Genomic DNA, 23,943 nt, shown 5'->3' with positions numbered 1-23,943 from the left:
CCAATAAAAATCATTTATCAAGGGTTGGGTGAGAGTAGAGGGAGGGGCATAGGGATGAGAGCAAACTCCTCTGGGCCTCCCTTGTATGGTTAAGCCCTGAAGCATGTAAATGTTTTATGTATTAAAGAATAATATTTACAAAGAAACTCTAAAAATATAACCAGAAACAAATAACAACAACAAAATAACTGCAAAGAAATCTTCATCTTTACTTGGTAGGCTTGTAGTCAGTCATAACACTGATACTATAATTCTGAAATACTTTGTGTATACTGCAGCATAAAGCAAATAAGTAAATATATTAATTTTATGAAGACTGATATTTTATTATAGAAGAGATACAAATGTAAAAGGGAAAACCCTATAATGTTAAGTAATATAAACTCTTATCTTAAAAACTATTTCCTGTAATATTCAAAAAATATTATTTCCTAGTTCTGTTCCCTGAAAAAGCATAAAGCAATGGAACTTTAGGAGCAATGGGAGGGTCAACTGGTTTCTACATACATCCCAGTATAAGGAACCAAGTACCTTGGAGAAATGGCTGACTCTAGGCATAAGACAGACAAAGCACAAAATGAGTCTGAGACATTCTCACTGTCTCTTTTTAGAGATACTGAGATCCCATCTCTACAAAAAAAATTTTTAAGAAGTGTGGTGGCACATGACTGTAGTCCCAGCTACTCAGGAAGCTGAAGTGAGAGGACTGCTTGAGCCCAGGAGTTCAAGTCTGCAGTGAGCTGTGACAGCGTCACTACACTATAGCCTGGTTGATGGAGCAAGACCCTATCTCTGAAAATAAAAGAATAATGATAATGCTTCACAACACACTCAATATGTGAAATGCACGTTCATGTGCACGCACACGCACACATGTACACATACACGTACACACACACGTACACATACACGTACACACACACACACACACTCGGGAGGAGGGGCAAGAAGAAAAAGAAAGCTACTTTACAGAACAATATGTTATAAAAGTAAAAGGAGTGACAGAAGTAGAAAATCACCATTTTACAACTTCCAAATTAACCATCAATTTCAGGCAAGGATCACCAACAAATGCTAAAGCCACTGGCTGAAAGGTTACTAAAGAATGGAAAATTCGCACGAACTGAAAATATTACCCTATATAGATTGGTTACAAAGGGAAAAGGCTACTTTTACAATAAAGAGGTCTAGTGGTCACCACTGTAATCAAGGGATCAGTCATATCATCATCAACAGCAGGACAAACTGACTATGTACCTCTTAGACTTCGTGGATGTAACGAAAAGTATACAATATCACCTAAGCAGTATCCTTTATACATTCTAGGTCTGATCATGAGAAAGCAAGCAGAAAGCCAGAATGTGACACAATTGTACAAGACAAGTGGCCTGGATTCTACAAAACAACTAGTCATCTACAAAGACATTCTAGGGAAAACTGAGGAAATTTTCACGAAGATTATATATACGGCATATAGAATTATTTTAATTGTATCAGATGTGATAATGATATTGTGGGAGATAATGGTATGAAGAATGCATGCATTTAGGGGTTAAGTACATACATACTGATGTATTTGGGGGCTAAGTTTATAATGTGCAATTTTCAATGGATCAATAAAAAATGTTTTACATATACAAAGAGATAAAAATGTGGCAAAATGTTAAAATCTGGCAAATCTAGGTGATGGGGGTATGTGTTTATATTTATTCAATGAATATTCAATTTTTCTGGAAATTTGAAAAGTTTCAAAATAAAAAGGTGGGAGAAATGTTAAAAATTTAAAAATAAATAAGATTTTCCCAAACGCAACCTGTCTCAGCAAAGCCAACACTAGCCTACAGCACTTGTGGGCCATCTAGACCTCAGGCCTCGTTCTCAGTCATACAGGGCAGCCCAAGGCTGGTTGGCATCTTAGCAAAGGGACCACTGAAGCCAGGGCCTGGATCAGAATACTAGATGACATGGAAGACTAAGCACAATTCTTCAACTTAGAGTGAACACACTGCAACCACAAAGGAGACAATTCAACCGAGTTTCAAGCTGTCATCGGCATCATTTCCAAATATGAAAATTACTGTTAATTTAGGTGACCAATGAATAGAATCCTAGACGGAAATGAAAATTGAAGAATTCCAACCTACAGTTGGATCTGTCATGAAGACTAAGACAGAAAAGTCATGAGGAAGCTAACTGGTGGAAACTGAAAAGAAAGCATTGATTGCAAAGGATGTCTGGGGCTTACAGGCAATCTCTCTTTTAAAAAGACAAAAATAAGCCAACAAAGAATTTGCTAGAAGTCTTCTGAAAGTATCAGAAAATGTGTCTTTGCCTTTAAAAAGTTTTCTCAGCTAAAAGTAAATTAATACACACTTATTAATTTATAATCCCTCACTATATTAGGTATTGTACCAAATACTGTGGAAAAGGTCCACAGAGCAAAAGATACCATGTCAGATAAAAAGCAATATTGCAAATTCAGTGAAAACAATGAAAAACAAAAGATGAAAGAAAAACGAACAAAAGATGGAATAGGAAATAAAATAAGCCAGTTGTTTCAAAACCAAATAACAAAACATACAAAACAGAAAACGCACATTCCTGGCACGCTGTCTGCCATCTGTTTAGCATGCATGGAATAGTACTAACACGACCTAACCTATTACTTCCATTTATCTCCTATGGGCATTCTATGCAGATTTTTTTCTTTTTCTTTTCTTTTACAAATTCTGAAGCAAACAAAGGACTACCTGGCTATGAAAAAAAATTGTGTCGCTTTTTGTGTCTGCTTAACTTTCAGTTACCACACACTTGTTAAAACACAAGTAGATGAATATCCTTTTGAGATAAACAACAAATACATATAACAAGAGAATCTTGAGTGTTAGTACTGAGTTGAACAGCCTACAGATATGTTTTGGGCAGAGCATTATGTGCTATAAAACAGGAAAATCTTTACTTTCACTAAACATTGCAGAGTTCAAAAGAAAGGAAGCAGCGAACATGAAAACATGATGAAAGTGTAAATAATAACATAATCCTCACTGTGTCTTATTATAACCATAATAAGACTTTTCAAATACTACCACTCCCAGTGATTCTGATGTGCAAGGATATCAACTTTATCTAGTTGTTGTGAGAATTTAAAAAGGTATTTATAAAAATACAACTAGTAGTCATTCAATAAATATTAATTAACTATACAAAAATGTTCAGTTTATGTAAAGCACATTATTTCCCATATTATTTTATGACATAAAATAGCATGCATTCATGAGCTCCATTTTACAGATCAAGAAGCAGCAGTTAAGTAGCTTACACTGAAATAAACGGCAAAGCCAGAACCTGAACCTTCTGAAATTTAATTTCATAATGTACTCTCCTTTGTCCATACCAGGGAACCAATCTTCTCTCAGATAACAGATTCACTTCTTCACTGACATCAAGGATATCCAGCTATTTAGTAGTAAAATTAGGAGAAAAAGCCAAATGTGCTTAAAGAGAAAGAAATAGATTATTTACCTAAATAAACTGTACTCAACAAATATTTATCCCACCTGAGTTCTAGGCACTCTGCTAGTTTAGAAAGATAAAAATTAAGATATGGCTCCTGACCTCATTCTATCAGTGGAGACAGATGTATACATAGTCTCAAATACAGGGGCTGCTGTAATAGTACACATAAAACGGCATGACAAAATAATATACACAGGACCTATGATAGAAATACTTACAGGTTACACAGAGGGTACAAAGGAGAGTGGTCATCTACTCTTTTCAGTGATACTTTGCATCTGTCTCTTTTTACCAGTCATTTCTTCCTTTCTAAACAAATGCCTTTGCAAATTGTTTTGTCTGCCTGCAATACTGTTGTTCTACTTCTCCACTTAACACATTGCTGTTTGTCTTTCAAGATCTTTCAAGATTGCAGATCAAATGCAGCCTTGTCTGGAAGTCCTCCCTATTCCACTGGGCTCTCCATTACTTCTCTTAGTGCCACCTCAGTCAAACAGAGAACAAGCCTCTTTCAAGGTCCACACCATCTGGCCATTCCATTCCCTCCCCATCCTTGTCACTGCCTTCAGCTTCCACATCGCTCACAGCACTCACAAAGGGGTGAGGCTCACCTTTCTCCTTTCCATACCAATGATGCCACATTTGTGAGCAACCTCAAGGATCACGTGAAGCACCCATCCAAACAAGACTGTGCTCCTGGTGGCATCTAGGCCCATAAACAACTCAATTCTCACTCACATTCCTGTCCTGAGAAGCATCCACCCACTCCCTGAAGTACTCACTGCTTTCTTCCCCAGATTTCAATCTGGCCTAGCCATAATTCTGGTCCTGTAATTACTTTGTCAGGGGTCACTGAGGCCTTTTTCCAAATCCTGTGACCTACTTTCAGGTCTCACCCGTATGAGACTGCTGTCTCCCTTCCTCCTTGCAGCCACATTCCCCTCCTACCTCTTTGCAAGTTTCCTCTTGATCTCTCCTAAACACACCTCTGCTCATCCCTTAAGTGCTGTTTCCTCAGAGTTCCATCTTTGGTTCTCTTCCTTTCAAGCAAATTTATGTAGGGAGAGAGACCAAATCTATTTCCGTAGTTCTAAACTATTTGTCAACTGCCTTAGGGATTTTTCCATTTATGTATCCAAACAGCACATCTAAAACTGTTCCTCAAATAACTTATTTTGCTTTCTACCAGTTCTTCTTTTTCCCATGCGCTGTTGCCAAATCTTTGATTTTACCTTGGTCGTGTCTGCAGGTGTGTTTTTGAAGGCAAAGGACCTTGTCTTAGTCAATAATTTCTCACTTCAGAATTAGAACATAGCAGATACTCAAAGAATACATCAACAACCAAATGGATTGCAGGGCCCTTGAGAGAACCAACTATAAAAACTCTTCTATAGACAACTAGGGAAATGTAAATACAAACTCATAGATAAAATTTTCCACCTCCTGCTATAGACTATATTCAGATTAATTTTCTTAGATGTGATAGTGATATTGCGGTTACATAAGCAGATGTCCTAATTTTTTGAAGATGTATTTAGGAGTGAAGCATCATGATGTTTGTAATTGTATTTTACTTTAAAATAAAATAGTGCAGCCAAAAAACATACAGTTGAAGCAAATATAGCAAAATGTTAAGAAGTTAATCCAGGTGACAGACATTCCCTTTTTCTGTATGAATGAAATTTTTCATAAGAAAAAGTACACAAATTAGTATTTACTGCTGTTGCTATTGGATTAGAGTGTTCTGATATTTCTCAATTCTGGTTCCAACATCCATGCAACATACATATTAATATATAAATACATATGTATATACATATAGAAGTCATAAACCTTTTGTTCTTCTATAATTTGTGATTGTTTCAATAAATTTTTGTTTGTTTTTTAGAGATTGGGTCTTACTATGTTGCCCAGGAGAGCAGTGGCTATTCACAGATGTGATCATGGCGCACTACAGCCTTGACTCCTGGGCTCAAGAAATCCTCCTGCCTCAGACTCCCAAGGAGCTGAGACTACAGCACGTGCCATGGCACCTTGCTCATTGCTGTTTTATTCAGATAAAAGAAGCAACCATGTTCTATACTTCTAAATTTCTATTTTCTCTTTTGTAGTATTTTTGAACTGTTTTCGAAGCCAATTCTTCAGGTGTTTTTAATTGTTTCAATGAAAGACAAAATAGAAACTGCAAACAAATATTACTTATACTTCCAAGTATTCTCTTTCTTGTAAGTAACACAAAGCAAAAATTATAAACTCTTACTTGGGAAGAAATGAAGGCGCAATCCTAACATGTCCAGTAGAACTTCCTCTGATAATGGAAATACTCTATATAATCTGTGCTGTTCAAAATGACAGCCAGTAGCCTATGTGGCTACTATGCTCACTGAAATGTGCTTGGTGCAACTGAGGAAGTAAATTTTCATTTTATTTACTATCAATTCCATTTTATTTACTGCCAATTAATTTTAATCATGCAACTCAGCACTGTACTAATGTTACTGAGGTGTATTTCAGCAAGGTTTTTTAAACTTCATTAAATGGTTACAAGGTTAAAGTCTGTAATGTAATGTTATTGGTCTAAATTAACAAACACATATCTATTGTTACAAGACAGAATATTAACAACCAAGTAGTCTCCGAATAGAGGATTTCTACAACAAAGCTGGTAATAACGGCCATTCCTAACTTTATCTCCTGTGAAGGGAAAAGGCTGGAAGCAGTGTTTCAGTACTTAGATCTATGACTCGATTCCTTGAGGGCTTGGATGGGTAACTCAGTATCAAGACAACCATCTGTAAGGCTGCATTTCCTGACATCTCTTAACACTACAGAGGCTCTCTGCTACTAAGCATGATAGCCTAACTTTACTCTCTTAAAGAGTAAAGGTAAGAGAACTGGGTTTAGATACCCTATTTCATTCAGCCTGGACTTCAAAGTTGGGTATGTGGGTGGAAATATTTACATATAGGAAGCAGTAGGAAAATGTAAGAGAGAAAGACAGAGAGAGAGAGCGAGAGAGAGAGTGTGTGTGTGTGTGTAACAGAAGTGTGTATATGGAGTAAAAATGAAAGTAATATTACAAAAGCCGTCACTTTCCCAATCAGACTTCTTGTAGTCTGTATTCATTCAGAGGTCCTTACTGGATCAGCTCCAGTTTCCCCCTATCCTTTGTTGTTCATTTGAATCATAGTTAATCTTAACTTGCTACTAGAAAGAAAAATATATAAATATCAAGTTGTGACAAATACTGAAAACCTTTTCTGCTTGTTTTTGCAGTTTCTTTCTCCTAGAACAAAGCATAAGCAAGAAAAACCAACAAAGCAAAATGACAAGCACAGACCTCCATCTTACTTTCTAGGAGGGTCCACCTGAAGGAATAATGTTCTCTCTAAGCACCCACATGAACAGTATCTTACTTGCAACGTGCCCTCCAGGGAATACTGTCCCCAATGTTCCTCCTCCCAGGCAGTGCAACTTTCAGTCCAGTTCCGCAATAACTCTTCCCCATCACCATTCTAAAAGCAGGGATGGTGGGGAGGAACGGGGCACTATCACCTTTCTCTCTAAACCTGCTGCGGGTAGTGATGCACTACTGGAAATTCTGTGTGTCAGAAAACATCAAAATGCATCTGCTGCAGTCTGCATTTCAGCACCAGGCACAATCTTACTAGCACTGTCTTACTGAAGTTATTGCTGTCTCTTGTCACTGGAGGCTCTGCCTCAGGTATGAGGAAGCTCACCCCATACCACCCCTGTAGCAGGAGCAAGGCCCACTCAGGGAGCACAACAGCTTTCCAGCTTTCTTCCTCTCAGATTGCCTTCCCACCCCACAAGGCCCAATGTTAAGATTTCAACTTCTTTGACCACGATTATGCAGACCTAATTCAAAGCCAGGCTACGCAAAACCAGCTCAGTGCCACACATCTGACTGTTTTAGTTCTGACTGCCTGTAAGCTGGTCTATTAGGCCATTGTAACTTGAGGTTTATTTCAGTAGAAAGGCATTTGCTCAAGCCCTTCCAATACAATATTTAACTTTTTTTTTTTTTTTGAGACAGAGTCTTGCTCTGTCGCCCAGGCTGGAGTGCAGTGGTACGATCTTGGCTCACTGCAAGTTCTGCCTCCCAGGTTCACGCCATTCTCCTGCCTCAAGTCCTGAGTAGCTGGGACTACAGGCACTCACCACCATGCCTGACTAATTTTTTGTATTTTTAGTAGAGACAGCGTTTCACGGTGTTAGCCAGGATGGTCTCGATCTCCTGACCTCGTGATCTGCCTGCCTTGGCCTCCCGAAGTGCTGGGATTACAGGCGTGAGCCACTGCACCCGGCACGATATTTAACTTTTCATCTCTACTCTTACCCCCAGTAATTTGCTCTTTGGCTTCCTCCATCAGTTTCTCTCAAATGCCAATGCTTCAAGAGACTTTCCCAAGTTCTCCTTGCAAATGGTAGACAACTTTGTTCTTACTCCTCAAACTCAAAGGCCTTTGCCTCATATTGAGAAAACACTTCATTGAAGATAAAGTCTTCCATGAGCTGATCTCCTGAGTCCTTGGGGTTTTCCAAAACACAACAATAGCAGCCAGGTACGGTGACTCACGCCTATAATCCCAGCACTTTGGGAGGCCAAGGTGGGCAGATCACTTGAGATCAGGTGTTCGAGACCAGCCTGACCAACATGGTAAAACCCCGTCTCTACTAAAGACATAAAAATTAGTCGGGCGCGGTGGCGCCGCCTGTAATCCCAGATACTTGGGAGGCTGAGGCAGGAGAACCACTGGAACCCAGGAGGCGGAGGCTGCAGTGAGCTGAGATTGCACCACTAAACTCCAGCCTGGGCGACAGAGCAAGACTCTGTCTCGAAAAAATAAAAACAAAAACACACAATTGTAATTTCCCAATCCAACATAAAGCATTAAGCTTAATATAAAATTAACACTAAGGAGTGTATTTCAAATAAGATAATTACAATGAATAAGTATCAAAAATAGTTGGGGTAATAGGGCTACTTCACAAAAAAATTTAGATTAGGGCAAAGCTGTGGTTGGGAAAGGCTCAGAAATATAAGAAAAGAAAATGAGAACCATGAAGGCAAATAAAATGTTAGAATACTTCAGGGTCTTTTTTTTTTTTTTTTTTTTTTTTAGCAGTTTTCCTGTTATGTGATTCAGAAACATCTATATTAGCACGAAAAATAATGCAAAATTTAAATATTATGAAAGGTAAAATTAGGTCAACCAGAAAATCACTGGGGGAAGGTGGTGAGGAAAACACTCTCTGTTAATGTTAACCTATCTGTTCACTGGCCCCAGAATGTGTGTGGCACTTACTAGGCACTAGAAAAAAAGTGCCAGCAAGTGGTTTGGGCCCCCAAGTATCTTACAATTAAAGAAAAATTGGCATTTCACATCCAAATTGTGGTTTGGCCCACTTGGACAAGTTTACCAACCATGACAGAATTAACAGAAATTTCATAATTATCTGAAATAAACAGCTTTTCACTTCTAAACCAACCTTCATGAAAAATTATTATTTAAACTAAGAAATACCCAATCCTTCCACAAAAAAAAAAAAAAAAAAAAATGAAAACGTGTATCAATTGGGACTCAGTTAATAGTTTTTCCATAAGCTTCAAAACAATCCTGCTAGCCAGGTATTTGGGTTTGTATTTGGTTTAGCATTAGTGTTTCAAGATACCTTTTTCCCAGTCTAAGAACCAGATTTTGGTGGTGCCTTTAGTAAACACACTAGTATTCAAACATCCTCACCATCCACGTCCATACAGCTCAACTACACACAAAAATCATCGCCTGACTCTTTAAGGTTGCTGATGTCCTAATCTTTCAGTTTTAAATTCACTCAGAAGAAAATCTGCCACAGAAATAGAAAACAAAAGGCATTTTCCAAAAATAAGTGGTAGCTTAAAATTTCCCATATTCAATTCTAAAATTGGCATGAAATTTAACTTGGCAAAGTTGTTAGGTGTTTTAAACTAATGTTACACTTTAAGAAATTGTTACACATACAGTTTAGGTTCAACGGTTGGTTGGTCACCAAAAAAAAAAAAAAAAACCCACAGAACAAAAGCAAAAAACCATGCTTTTTCCAAAAGAAAAAATGGAACATCTATTTAGTAAGTACAGAACTCTTTACAAACTCATTAAACTGTCGGGCATGGTGGCTCACGCCTGTAATCCCAGCACTTTGGGAGGCCGAGGTGGGTGGATCACAAGGTCAGGGGTTCAAGACCAGCCTGACCAACATGGTGAAACCGTGTCTCTATTAAAAATACAAAAATTAGCTGAGGATGGTGGCGGGCACCTGTAATCCCAGCTACTCAGGAGGCTGAGGCAGGAGAATTGCTTGAACCTGGGAGGCGGAGGTTGCAGTGAGCCAAGATCGTGCCACTGCACTCCAGCCTGAGTGACAGAGCAAGACTCCGTCTCAAAAAAAAACTCACTAAACGACAGCATGTCATCTATACTTAATGTGAATTCAAAACAAAAAGTGCTGAGAGAAAAGAAAGAAAAAGTAAGAATGTAAATTTTAAAAATTTAATCCAAATAAGAAATGGAGTAAGGTAATCCTCATTAGTAAACATGTTTCTTCCATTTTTAGGTTTAAACTAGAATACTGATATTCAACAGTTTCCTAAAATGAAGGCAAAGTATTTGAGTATATTCTTAGGCTTAAGTCAAAGTATGAAAGGATTGCAGACTCAACCCAGAAGCATTGGGTCAGGAATGCAATCTCTATTAATTAGGCATCCCAGCTGGGCAGTGGGTTTGCAGCTGTTAACTTGATCAATGACTTACCTAAATGTCATCTCTACTGATTCGCTTATAAATTACCAGCAAGTGAGACTAATGTACAGGTGCTAATTTATTTAAACTGTTCTCTACAGTTCTACATAGCTTTATAAACTGCATCTGGCACCTAATGTTAGCTGTCAGTTGTACTTAGACATGCCTGTCCTAACGACTCTGTTCATTAGAAGTGAGCACAAATTATGAAATATTGTGAAAAATGATACATCAAATGGAATGGGCACAACAAATCAATTAGAGAAACTTCATACAGCATATTCACACTTAGGAGAATAAAACATTCTGGTTTCAGAATGAGGTCTATAATACCAATTAAAAAGTAATTGGTAGACTTCAGCAGTGCTATATATCAATTTGCTGGCTTTTTTCCTGAAATTCTATAGTAATATAGAACTTAACTTTTAATTCCCAAATAAAGACATTAGTAAACGCAAGTGCAAGTCTGTATTCATAATATTTAATATAACAGAAAGGTCTCCCAACTAAACTTTATGACAACTACATGCTTCATTGGAAAAGGAAAATGCAAGTATCATTGGTCCTCAACTTTTTGGTGTTTACAGTATGATTTTGAGTAAAAGAATTTTTAATAGTACACATGACAGGATTAAGAAACTTCACTAAACAGGTTAGCAATCATTGTTACCCCACGTCTGCTCTAGCACAAGGAGATGTTACAAGGTCTATAAAGTTCCATTGGCACTTGCTGCATTCCTCACCTAGCTGTTCTTCAGTCTTAGGGTCAATAAGGAAAACTGTTTCTGCTGTCTCTGTTACACACTCATGGGCTTAGTTTTTCAGTTTCCATACACATCAAATTTTCTTTACACTAAAAAACAAGACTCACTCAGCTCAAGGTTCCATCTGACAGATTCCTCCTAACAGTTATGTATACTGTTAACAGCCAAAAAAAAATTTTTACACACTGATCAACATTTGGCAGTAACCTGTGAAAGACTGATGAAACAGGAGTTGAGGATAACAGCATTAAGGTCTATTTGCTAAATATTTAGCCTGCATTTAAAGTACTTTCAGCATAACACCATATACACTACTAATTTTATTAGAGGCTACCCGTTTTTCCTCCTGTTAGATCTTCTAAAGGTTATCAGTAGCACCATCATGGTTCAGTGGGTAAGAACAATAGGTAGTTTATTTTGTTTCAATATAATTTAAGAAACTGGGCAAAAATTAAACTACTTTGAAATGAAGAAATTCTATACCTGCCAATGACTAATTCCTTTTTAGTTATAATACTTTACTTTTTCACCAATAAGATAATATTTTTCTTGTAAATTTAATAAAAAGATCGAGCACCAATTTGAGCTAATTCTGGAAAAAAAATTCCGAAATATATAGAATCCTGTAGCCTTAATAATGATAAATCTACTAAGTGACAAAACTTTAAAATAAGTACCACCAGTGACAAGCAGAATTATTTTTATTCAAAAATTTTATCCATCTTATTCCTTTTTACCAACTCACATTGTACTCTTTAATAAACCTTATTAAGGAAGCACTAGTATATTACATTAGCTAGGTGTAATTTTCACACATAAATTATATATGCTGTATTCAGCGAGGCCAGATTTCTATTCAAACTTAACCCTCTGAAGTAAAGTTGTAAAACTAGAAATCAATGAAAAAGACCTATAAAGAACTGCAACAGCTGACACAAATTCATGAATTTTACTTACTAGGAGGGGCATGTAGGTCCTCATTCAGAGTCCAATGGCTTTTAGTTTTAATTCACACACTTAAGTTTAGTTATGCCAGAAGGTTGGAAGACAGGTGAGGGTGGCTAGAGGCAGACACATAGACATAAGACATCCTGACAGCAAAGGAGATGACAAGAATCAGTAATACAGCATAGCTGAGCCATTCATCGCAGGGACAGTTGTGCTCTACAAGCCACAGTCAGGGGCTAACAAACATACTAAAAAGGAAGATCCTAAAGCACTGTAAGGTTAAGTTATACTCACTATACCCTACTAGATAAGGCTGGGGAGACTGAAATTTATTTTAGAAAATGTTACCTAAAAAATTAATCTGAAAGTGTAGAAAGAACAGTGTACAGCCTTAGTATTGTTTAAAAAAAAAAAAAAAGATACCTATCCCATAAGGTTTTTACAAAGACAAAATGTGGCAATGTACATCAGGCTCCAAGATGGCACTTCACACATAACATAGAAGGTTTTTAGTATGCGGTAGTAGTTTTCATTACAAATAATACTTAAAAATAGGTTTCCCTTATCTGGAAAATTCACTTTCGTGGAATATCTAACTTCCTGATCAAACTAAATAATTAGAGAAAAGCTACTGCACCTAGTCTTAATTAATATATTAAAAGCCAAACATTTTAAAAGCATTATAACTTCTAAATATGTAACAGCAATTGCAAAGGAAGCTTAAAATATTTTCTTGATTTTGGATAAATTATTTTTGTTTTCAGAAATAACCCATTGTTGCAGCATGGAAATGCTGACTCATCAGCCATAGTGTCTCTTTCAGTTGATATACACTGCTAAGCCACTTATAAAAACAATAGTTTAAAAAACATAAATGAGAACAGAAAACCATATGAGTATATAATTTTAATTCTTTGGTAACAGTTGTCACTGTCTGTCCTCTTTTGCTTTTACATCTACTCAGGTGCCACAAAGGTGGAGGGGGTCCACTAAATTTAATAAAAAGCAATACCAAAAGGGGTCCACTATATTTAATAAAATGCCACAAGAGTCAGTGAAGCCGATCAATCACTTGCAGCAAAGTCTAGCACAGCAGAATTATGTCACTGGTGTCAAGGAAAACAGTTAACACTCACTTCCATATGGGCTTTTTAGATACCAAGCTAGGTGAGACAATATCAACCTACAGGAGATAAAGCAACCTCCCCTTTAGTCAATCAGTGATAAATCAATGTACCCAACAGTGTTTCAGATGATTCTCCCCAGCACTCATTCTCAGGTGACATGGAAGACTTGTGTGACAAAGCAGAGAACTGGGGAATGATTCCAGTTATGGCAGATGGTATTTATTACTGTTAATAGTAACAGGAATAATAACACACTGCATTAATCTCATGCCTTTTAGATATATTCTGAGGTAGGCAAGTCGGTATTATTATTTTAGAGATAAGAAAATCAAGTGACAGAGAGCCCTGACTTGCTCAACGACACTAGTTAGTGACATCGCAAGGAATCTCTTAATCCCAGGTCCTGTATTTTTCTACAAGATCATTTCAACTACAATGAATTTTTAATAAAAAGAAAGAAAAAAATCAATCTAATAAAGCTTTCTGTATGTTCTGCATTTATATTCCACACAATAAATTCAACCTCATTTTAGAAGTCTATATATTTTAAAGAAGCAATTGGATGTTTTTCCTATTAATTCATGATTTGATTACTTAATTGGCTAAATCTAAAGGTAGATTTTTATAATATTCTGTTAACACAATCACACAAGATGACATCAAGTTGCTTTTACCATATACACACACACAGAGTTTTAAAAGTACAGAATAGCTGCCACCACTTATCTTTATATAGTGATGTTAAATATCTCTTCTCTGGAAAATAATTCTATATTTTGAGAACCAGAACTAAATACATTGTTTAAAATTGGTTTCTACCTGATTGAATGATAATGTATTCACTAAGCTACAGGATCCTTTTAGATTTCTCTAACTATTAAAAATGTACTCTAGATGGAATTACCAGTTTGTATCTGTTGTAAATACTTTAACAACATTTTTAAAAGATATTTTAATATATGAAAGGGTTGTTTTAAATCTTAAATGTTTTGCTCAAATGCAATTCATAAATGGTCTTCACGATCATTATTTTAGTAATTGGATAACTAGTATGAAAAAACTAGTTTCTAAAATATATAAAATAACTAATAGCTTAATCTGAATACAATGGTGCCTAATTTGTCTATGTGAAAATTATAGTGAGCCTAGACTTTTAACTATGTAATTGAATTAAATTATAGACCATAGCTACTCTATATAAATTAAGTCCTCATGAAAATAATATTAACATCCCAAACTAATATTCTGAGTAAACATCCAAGCAATGAACAAACTACTCCAAACAACAAAATTCATGTTTAATACTTACACTGTGAAAATACTTATACCTTCAGATAAAATTACAAAATTGTTGAATGATTCTGCTTTTTTCAATAAGCTACATATGCCCAACGTACATCCAAAAAGGTAGTTAAGTGGGGTTGTGCGTGGTGGCTCATGCCTTTAATCTCCCAGCACTTTGGGAGGCCAAGGTCAGAGGATGGCTTGATGCCAAGAGTTCCAGACCAGCCTGTCAACAAAATAGCAAGACCTTGTCTTTATCAATCAAACAAACAGACAAACCAAAAAGGTAGTTAAGAGTTGCTCAAAAACATCTTAGTAGTAAACTCAATTGGGTAATGAAATCCTCCTGCTGAGAACAGTTACTCAGGGACACACAGACCACAAGGAGAGAGGTAGGACCATTTTAAAAAGTAAGCAGTTAAAAAAACCCAACAACAACTCACAAAGAAAAGCCCAGGCCCAGATGGCTTCTCTGGTGAATTCAACCAAATTCTTAAAGAGGAATTAATACAAATTCTTGACAAACTCTTCCAAAAACAGAAGAGGAGAGAACACTTCCTAACTCATTCGATGAGGCCCATATTACCGATATCAAAACCAGACAAACATTGTAAGAAAACTACAGACCAATATCAATTAAACATAAAAATCCTCAAGAAAATGCTAGCAAACCAAAGCCAGAAACATATAAAAAAAGAGTATACACACTGAAGAAGTGGGATTTATTTCATGAACACAAGGTTGGTTAAACATACAAAAATCAATTTGTGTGATACATCATACCAACAGAACAAAAGACAAAAACCAAATCATCATCAAAATGGAAGAGCATCTGACAATATCCAATACCATTTCGTGACAAAAACACTAACCATAACAACAAAAAAGTTCAACAAACTAGGTATGGAAAAAAACTTACTGAATCTGATAGAGCATCCATGAAAAACTCACAGCTAACATCATATTTAATGGTGAATGACTGAATGCTTTCCCCCAAGATCAGGAACAAAATTGGGACGTCCACTCTTGCCATTTCTACTCAACATTGTTAGAAGTTCTAGCCAAGGCAATTAGGTAAGAAAAAGAAATAGAGGTATCCAAATTAGGAAAAATGAAGTAAAACTATTTCCATTTGCAGGTGAAATATCCTACTAATTCTCGTAGTTTTTAGTGGATTCTGTGGGATTTGTAAATATATGGGATATCCTGCCATACCCTTCTATATATGGGCTATCTTGCTATATCCTGTATTTAGAAAATCCCAAGGAATCCACTAAGAACTATGAGAATTAGTAAGTTCAGCAAGGATGTAGATTCAAAATCAAAAATATACAAAAACCAACTGTATTCACTTGCAATAAGAAACCCAAAAATATTATAAAATAAAACAATTCTATTTACAATAGAAGTTTTTAAGACATTAATACTTAGAAATAAATTTAACAAAAAAGTGCCAAATTTAGACTCTGAAAGCTACAAAACATCACTGAGAGAAATTAAAGAGGATCTGTATCTATAGAGGGACACCTCATGTTCAGAGATCAGAAGACTTAATTAACATTAAGATGGGAATACTCTCAAAATCTATCTAGAGATTCAGCACAATCCCTATCAAAATCTTAGGTGGCTCCTTGCAGGAACTGACAAGCTGATCCTAAAATTTCATATGAAAATTCGAGGAGCAAAGAACAACCAAAATAGTCTTTAAAAGCAAGAAGGAAAGAAGAGTACTTACGCTTCCCAATTTCAAAACTTACTATAAAGCTATAGTAATCAAGACAAAGTGGTACTGGCATAAGGATAAATGTATAGATCAATGGAATAAAATAAGGTCCAGAAATAAGCCCTCATAGTTACGCTGATATTCAATATAAGTGATAAAATAATTCAATGAGAAAAAATAGTCTTTCCAACAAATGATGCCAGAACAACTGAATGTCCACATGTGAAAGAACAAAGCTAGATCCCTGCCTCACATCACACACAAAAATTAGGTTAAAATGGATCAAAGACCTAAATGTAAGAGCTAAAACTACAAAACTAGAAAAAGAAAATATAGAGGTGAATTTTCATGACCTTGGATTAACAATGGTTTCTAAGGTATATACATAAGAGAAATAAAAACATATGTCTGCACAAGAACTTTATAGCATGCACATTCTTAGCAGCATTACTCATCACAACCAAAAATGGAAACCCAAATGCCCATCAACTGATGACTGAACTCTTAAAATGTGGTATATCCACACAATCAAAACCTATTCAGTAATAAAAAGGAAGTACTGACACATGCCACAATGTAGATAAACATGAAAACATTGTGCTAAGTGAAAGAAGCCAGTCACTAAAGACCAAATACTATATGATTCTACTTATATGAAAGTCCGGGGTAGGCAAACTTAGAGTCTAGAGAGTCTATGTTCTAGGTGATTTGAAAATTAGGACCTGAATTCTATTCCTGTTGCACTCTTCAATTATTACATTCCTAACAAAAGCAATAACGGTCAATAATTTTTTTTGCTAAATGCCCCAGGATAGCTAGCAAAGGAACTTAAATTTAACAACTGTGAATCTTGTTCTAATTTTTAAAATGTAATATCTAACATCTCATGATATTTTATACTTAACTGAAGAATAGCATCTCTTTATAGATAATATCCCCCAATACTGTCCAGATTACCATAAAATTCAAAAAGTGGACAGCAGCTACAAAGTCCCTAACTACAAATCACCTAACCTAGAAGAGAAATAAGAAATCCTTCTGGACCGGGCCCGGTGGCTAATGCCTGTAATCCCAGCAATTTGGGAGGCTGAGGTGGGTGGATCACCAGAGGTCAGGAGTTCAAGACCAGCCTGACCAACATGGTGAAACCCCATCTGTACTAAAAATACAAAAATTATCTGGGTATGGTGGTGGGTGCCTGTAAGCCCAGCTACTCAGGAGGCTGAGGCAGGAGAACTGCTTGAACCCGGGAGGCAGAGGTTGCAGTGAGCCAAGATCGTGTCACTGCACTCTAGCCTGGGCAACAGAGCAAGACTCTGTCTCAAAAAAAAAAAAGAAAAAAAGAAAAAAATCCTTCTGGTTGAATAAAAAATGTTGGTCTGGGGCCTGAAAGTGATACTACAGTACCATTTATAAATAGGAAATGTATACAAAAAGATTGAAATTAAACTAAAGTGCATAAAATGACTAAAAATAATATTAAAATAGTGTAAGAATATTATTATCTATACAAAGATGTTGTTCTTTGGTTAAATATAAAACATCATGGGATATTAGATGTTACTTTTTAAAAATAAGGACAAGATTCAAAGTTGTTAAATTCAACTTCCTTTGCTAGCTACTCTAGGATGTCTAGCAAAAATATTATCGACAATTATTGCTTTTATCAGGAATATAATAACTCAAGAGTGAATAGAATTCTGATCCTAATTTTCAAATCACTTAGACTATGCCCCCATTTTGAAAACTCAGATATATATTTAAGTTGACAAAAACACTGGGCCAAGGTTTACTTATGGGACTTGATATAAATTTGACTCTATTTTCATTACCATTTGTTTTATCATTTTGTAAGAAAGCTGAGTCTAAGACTACACAACAGGTTAAACATTTCCCAACAGTGTATGAGCATTTACAGACTCATTCCTAGGTAACACCTAAAACTCACCATACTAAGTAAATCCTGCACATTTGTCTTTGAAACCATGGCTCCAACTTACAATGTATAGCAGCATTTTTCCTTATTCTGACAGCTTGATTAAAACACAGAGCTAAGGGGCTCATGAAGAAAAGTGCTTGTAATATCTAAAACTCTACAGCAATTACTTTTTCAACAGAGTAACTGTACTTACATCAATATCTTCTTGAGTGAAAGTTTCTGGATCTTCTCCCATCATGTTGGCTAAATGTCTCTTTCCTAGGTTGAACTCTTCAATCTGCTTTTTAATAAAATCCTCTGTGTAAGTTTGACGTTTTGAAGTAGGAACGTTTTTCTTTGGTATTAGAAGTACAGTATGTCTTAGCCTTAATATCTAACAGAAAATATAGATGGAAAGAAAAGAAAATAAATTAAACTGTGATCTTCTAGGCCATTGTCCTTAAATAAAATAGTATATGCAAGTAGTTGTCTTTTTTTATTATGGTATTCAAGTGACAGGAGTCCAAAAAGAAAGTTTAAAGGGCCTGCTAAGAAAGTTGTTAGAATGTGTCCCCTACTCAAAGCCTTGCTTACAATGTAGTTTAAGCTACTAGCATTTCAACACATTAAAACCAAAAATACCTGTAAGTGGTATGCTACCTCCTGATCTATTTTAAACATCCACTTTTGATAATGAATGGTCAGTGTCAGTGAGTTTTGATATTTGGCACATGGGATAAAGAGTAAAAGGCTACTCCCTTAAGGAGGCAAATACACATGCACCAGAAACCAGCAAGCAGAAAACATGACAGCAAACGGCATGGCCTGAGGAAGAGCCCCTTACACTGTGGGGATTCACCTTATTTGTGGGTAAAAATACGTCCTATCTTTAACCATCTTTTGGCTTAGCTTAAGACTTTATTCCATGGTCCTTATAATAAAGTGATAAAAAGAAAAAATTGCTTGACTAAACATTGAGAAGATTTATTATTATTAATTTGGTTCAACATGCTAACTGAAGAAATAAGGGCTTGCATATCTTTTAAAGGCATCAGTAATTCTATCACACTTGCTGCTGCTGGTCCTTCTATGCTGTGGCACTAGGAATTTCCCTCCAAGGCATTAAGATTTCGCCTTCAATCAAAGATACTAAAGAAAGAGAAAAATGTTTTCAAATGACATTCAGCTGCATCCAGTAGCTGGAAGTAACTAGAACAGATCTTTCTGGTCCTGGCTTTTCTTAAGATCTCAAACCTGTAGTTCTCAACCTTCATCCTGGCCCCAACAATTCTAAACACTCTTAAAGCAATATTCAGGCCTTAAAACCACAATCTTGGGAATCCACTCACTTCCTTTTTCATAAACATAAATCTCTCTCAGACAGACATCATTCACTGGCACCATCCCTCCTACCTCCATCCCCTTCCCTTCCGAGAGTCCGAAATTCAGATGCCTCTACAGTAATTTGTCACAAAAGTTACACCAGAAAATATAAGAAAAAATACAGGAGAAACATAACAATACCCAATTAATGAAAAAAAAATATGTTTTTAAACTCTTCCGAATTAAGATAGTAAAAATAGAGTTTCTTCTTACTTTTTAATGAGTAAGAAAAGGGCAATTTAAAATTCTCTGAAACTTGAGTTTATTTTTACTTAGGAGATCACATCCTTCTAAAATATATTACTAACCAATCATTATCATTTCTTACAATGCTTTATGAAGATATAGTATTGCTGTCAATGAGTAAAAGCATGACCACAACTGGCTAATGCATGGTCCGCTCTTTTATAGACACAGCCTGTCTGTACACCCCTGCTCCCCTTGCCACAGCCCAGCGCCACCAGCACCAACTCCCTACCATAGTGGCTCCCATCTTAACATTTTTACTGTTTTCCAGGGGATTTTAAAATTTGTTCTTTATGAGTCTACGTCTTCTTTGGGCAATGGAGAATGTTGCTTCACATATTCAAAGTGAAGAGAAATTATCTTTCTACCCCAAGAATCATAGCAAAGGTGTGATTTGGGGACCAAAAAGTAGCAATCATATAGTAGATAATTCTCCCAAATGTTCCATTGCCAAAAGGATGATTACACTGCTGGTTTCTATAAATAACATGACAAAATGTTTTTGTTCACAGCTAAAACAACTCTAATACAGGTGAACCCACAAAGACTTTCTTTCAGGTCACTACAACTACACTCCCTGCCAATCACCAACCACAGCCCTCAGGAAATGTGCCTCCTGGAGCGTATGGCTCCTTTCACTGAAGGGATTCCAGAGGAGGAGCAAGATCGGGGAGGAAAGTGATGCGTTCAAATTTGAAAATGTGTGTGAGATGTTGATGGACATCCCAGGAAGACAGATGTCCAGGAGGCAGGTGGCTTTGTGGGTGTGAGCATGGACAGACCTGAGCTTCAGATACAGGTCTATTAATAATCCACCTGAGACATGAGGTTGACACTTAAAGAGAAGGAGAAAAAATGGCAAGCATTAGCATTAGGACAAAAAACATGTCTTCAACTAGTAATGAAACAAATTGTAGGTGAGGGAAGGTAGGCAGAAAGGCAAGATTACTTATGTCTTACACCCACTATTTTCTCTATGAAATAGAAGATGGTCTGCTGAGAGCAAAAGGCGGTAGGTTTAACAGACTGAATACCTCACATTCAAAGAACTGTGATGCAGTGGTTGTAAAGTATAGACAGAAAAACTGTCAGAAAGAAATTAGAGATGTCTGGGTGCGGTGGCTCACACCTGTAATTCTATCACTTTGGGAGGCCAAGGCGGGTGGATCACTTGAGGTCAGGAGTTTGAGACCAGCCTGGCCAACATTGTGAGACCCCATCTCTACTAAAAATTACAAAAATTAGCAGGGCATGGTGGTGTGCACCTGTAATACCAGTTATTCAGGAGGCTGAGGCAGGAGAATCGCTTGAACCAGCTAGCCGGAGGTTGCACTGAGCCAAGATCGCACCACTGCATTCCACCCTGGGCAACAGAGGGAGACTCCATCTCCCAAAGAAATTAGAGCAAAAAATTTTAAGTATTCATTCATACTTAGAGATAATTCTCATTACTAGTGAGCCAGGAGAATAATTCCAGACAGGAATCTATATCCATACAATGTCTGTAATCTTTTCTTTGTCAATTTTATTTCCCTATGGTTGGTTTCTTTTGTATGTTTCATTGGTATATTCAATGTGCTATTTAGTTCCAGAGAGTTATATCTTAGGGTAGATTGTACCGTTTAGCATTACAAAGTTTTCTACTCCCATGTAATATTTTTTTTCTTCAATTCTGTTGGGTCATAATATTGCAACCCTTTCAATCTCCTATTTACATTTCCCTGGAATATCACTGCCCATCTTTTTCATTTAAGTTTTAGACTATTTTAGGTTTTGTTTTTTTAACCCAATCTGAGATTTTAGTAGATAAGAATACCCAAGTTACATGGGGTTTAACAGCTATTCTGTCTTGTCATTCATCTTATTTAATCTTTACATTTTTTAATGCTTCCTTCCTATTTTCTTTCTTTTGCTATATGAAGAAAAAAAAAAAAAAAAAAAGAATTGGGTTTTCTTTTTTTTTGGCTTTTGAGCTGGCAATTTGGACCGTATACAGCTTGCTCTCATTTTACCAGTGACAATACATGTGTCTCTGAATAAAATGTTTAAATGTACTCCTATCAACTTCAAAAATAAATATCCAATGAATTCTTACTTATTCAGTTCTCTTTTTCAGCCACAGCAATTATCTGTTCTTCTGTTCTCCATAGTTTAGATCAGCTTCTCTTAGTCTTATTTCTTATCCCTTGTTTCTGCATTCTGTATGATTTTGAAATCTTTACTCCATGGTTTTTTCCCTCTTTCTGCAGTGTCAATTCTGCTTACTGCAGCCACTATGAATTTTTAGCTTTTTATATCATTGGTGTATCCTCAAAATTCTTGCCTCAACAGTTTCCTTTAATCATATCTTCTTGTCTTATCCCATCTCATAGAGCTCCTCCTCACTCAACTGATTTTTAAATGTCCTTGACAGTGTTAAGTAGCTGTGGTAAAATAATTCTTCCATTTTGTTAGGTAAATATCCCTTTGTATTTTCTTCAGCTGTCTCTTCCACACTGTTCCTTTTGCTCCTACAACATTTTAGCATCTTCTCAAGAGAAAGAGTTGATTATTGAAGACTTGGTTTTTCACTTGATTTAAAATTGTGTCTGCCTATAGTCTCCAGAGTTTGTGACATAAGGTGGCGGCTTTCCTACTTTTAACATAATTCAGGTTTAAACATATTTATAAACATTTTCATTGTTGTCCATTTAGAAAGGGCTTTAAGAAAATGGCCCTAATTTGCTATTTTTCATAAAAAGTCCTTAGGATCTTTTTCAAAGACATTTCTACACATTGCTTAAGAGTATGACATTCTGGAAATTCATAACATTAAATTTACAAAGTTAATCACAGCATCAGTAGCAGGATATTGAATATGTTTATTAAATGTCCAGAATTATCCCAGCAATGAATTCACACAAAAATATTTACATTCAAAGGAGTCCATTATTCATTGGTACAATCCATTAAATAAGGTGAGGCTAAGAGTGTGAAAAAAACAGATCTTTAGCTAATAACACCAAGAATTCTTGAAGGGAATTTGCTTTGCCACTGTTAAGAACAATTTGCAGCCAGGCGCAGTGGCTCATGCCTGTAATCCCAGCACTTTGGGAGGCCGAAATGGGTGGATCAACTGTCAGGAGTTCGACACTAGCCTGGCCAACATGGTGAAACCCCGTCTCTACTAAAAATACAAAAATTAGCTGGGCATGGTGGCAGGCACCTATAATCCCAGCCACTTGGGAGGCTGAGGCAGGAGACTCACTTGAACCCGGAAGGCGGAGGCTGCAGTGAGCCGAAATCCCACCGCTGCACTCCAGACTGGGCAACAGAGCAAGACTCCGTCTTAGAAAAATAAAAAATAAAAAAAATTGCGGCCGGGCGTGGTGACTCATGCCTGTAATCCCAGCACTTAGGGAGGCCAAGGCAGGCAGATCACAAGCTCAGGAGTTTGAGATCAGCCTGGTCAACAAAGTGAAATCTTGTCGCTACTAAAAATACAAAAATCAGCTGGGTGTGGTGGCAGGTGCCTGTAACTCCCAGCTACTTGGGAGGCTGAGGCAGGAGAATTGCTTGAACCCGGGAGGTGGAGGTTGCAGTGAGCCGAGATTGCACCACTGCACACTCCAGCCTGGGTGACAGAGCGAGACTCTGTCTCAAAAAATAAAAAATAAAAATAAAAATTAAAAAAAAAAAAAAAGGAAAGAAAAAAGAAAGGAAAGCAGGCAGGGTACAAGGGATCTCTATCAGCTAAAAGTTATCCATGCAGGTTCATTCAGAATGTGTCCATTAAGACAAAATGGTATTCCAACTGTCCTGCCTCTATGCTCAGGATCTCAGGAGCAGGAACATCTGATAGGATTACTTTGAGTCAGGTGCCCCAGATTATTTGGGACTATAGCTAGGTCTTCTCAACTATAACCAGCGAAAAAACTAATTCCTCCTGGGGAAACTGGGATACTACTATGAAGGGGAAACGGATACTATGTTAAACAAATAAGAAATACACTTACTTAAACAAAATTTATCATTTACATTAATTCTACAACCTGTTATAAATTAAGACACTTAATGCACTTACCAATCAAATAAAACACATAAACCCTGTTTAACTCCCAATTAAAATAAACCAACTATAAAAAGCTACTGTTGGGACATTCAGGGAAATTTGAACATGAAATAGGTAATAGAAGATAAGAAATTACTGTTCATTCTGTTAGATATGGCGGTGGCAAGGAACCTATTTTTT

The 23,943-nt window shown here is 36.5% G+C and overlaps 1 protein-coding gene across 1 annotated transcript in view; it reads right to left on the bottom strand.

Moving 5' to 3' along the window:
• MRPS9 (mitochondrial ribosomal protein S9) overlaps nt 1-23,943 on the bottom strand; it is a 61,483-nt gene that overhangs the window by 31,222 nt on the left and 6,318 nt on the right. Inside the window, exon 2 of the mRNA XM_002811722.4 lies at nt 18,298-18,477. Coding sequence (XP_002811768.1) covers nt 18,298-18,477 — 180 coding nt within the window. The remainder of the gene's footprint in view (nt 1-18,297; nt 18,478-23,943) is intronic.

Source organism: Pongo abelii, chromosome 12 (assembly GCF_028885655.2).
Source record: "Pongo abelii isolate AG06213 chromosome 12, NHGRI_mPonAbe1-v2.0_pri, whole genome shotgun sequence".
NCBI classification, from domain to species: Eukaryota; Metazoa; Chordata; class Mammalia; order Primates; family Hominidae; genus Pongo; species Pongo abelii.
This window is presented reverse-complemented; position numbering and strand designations above follow the sequence as displayed.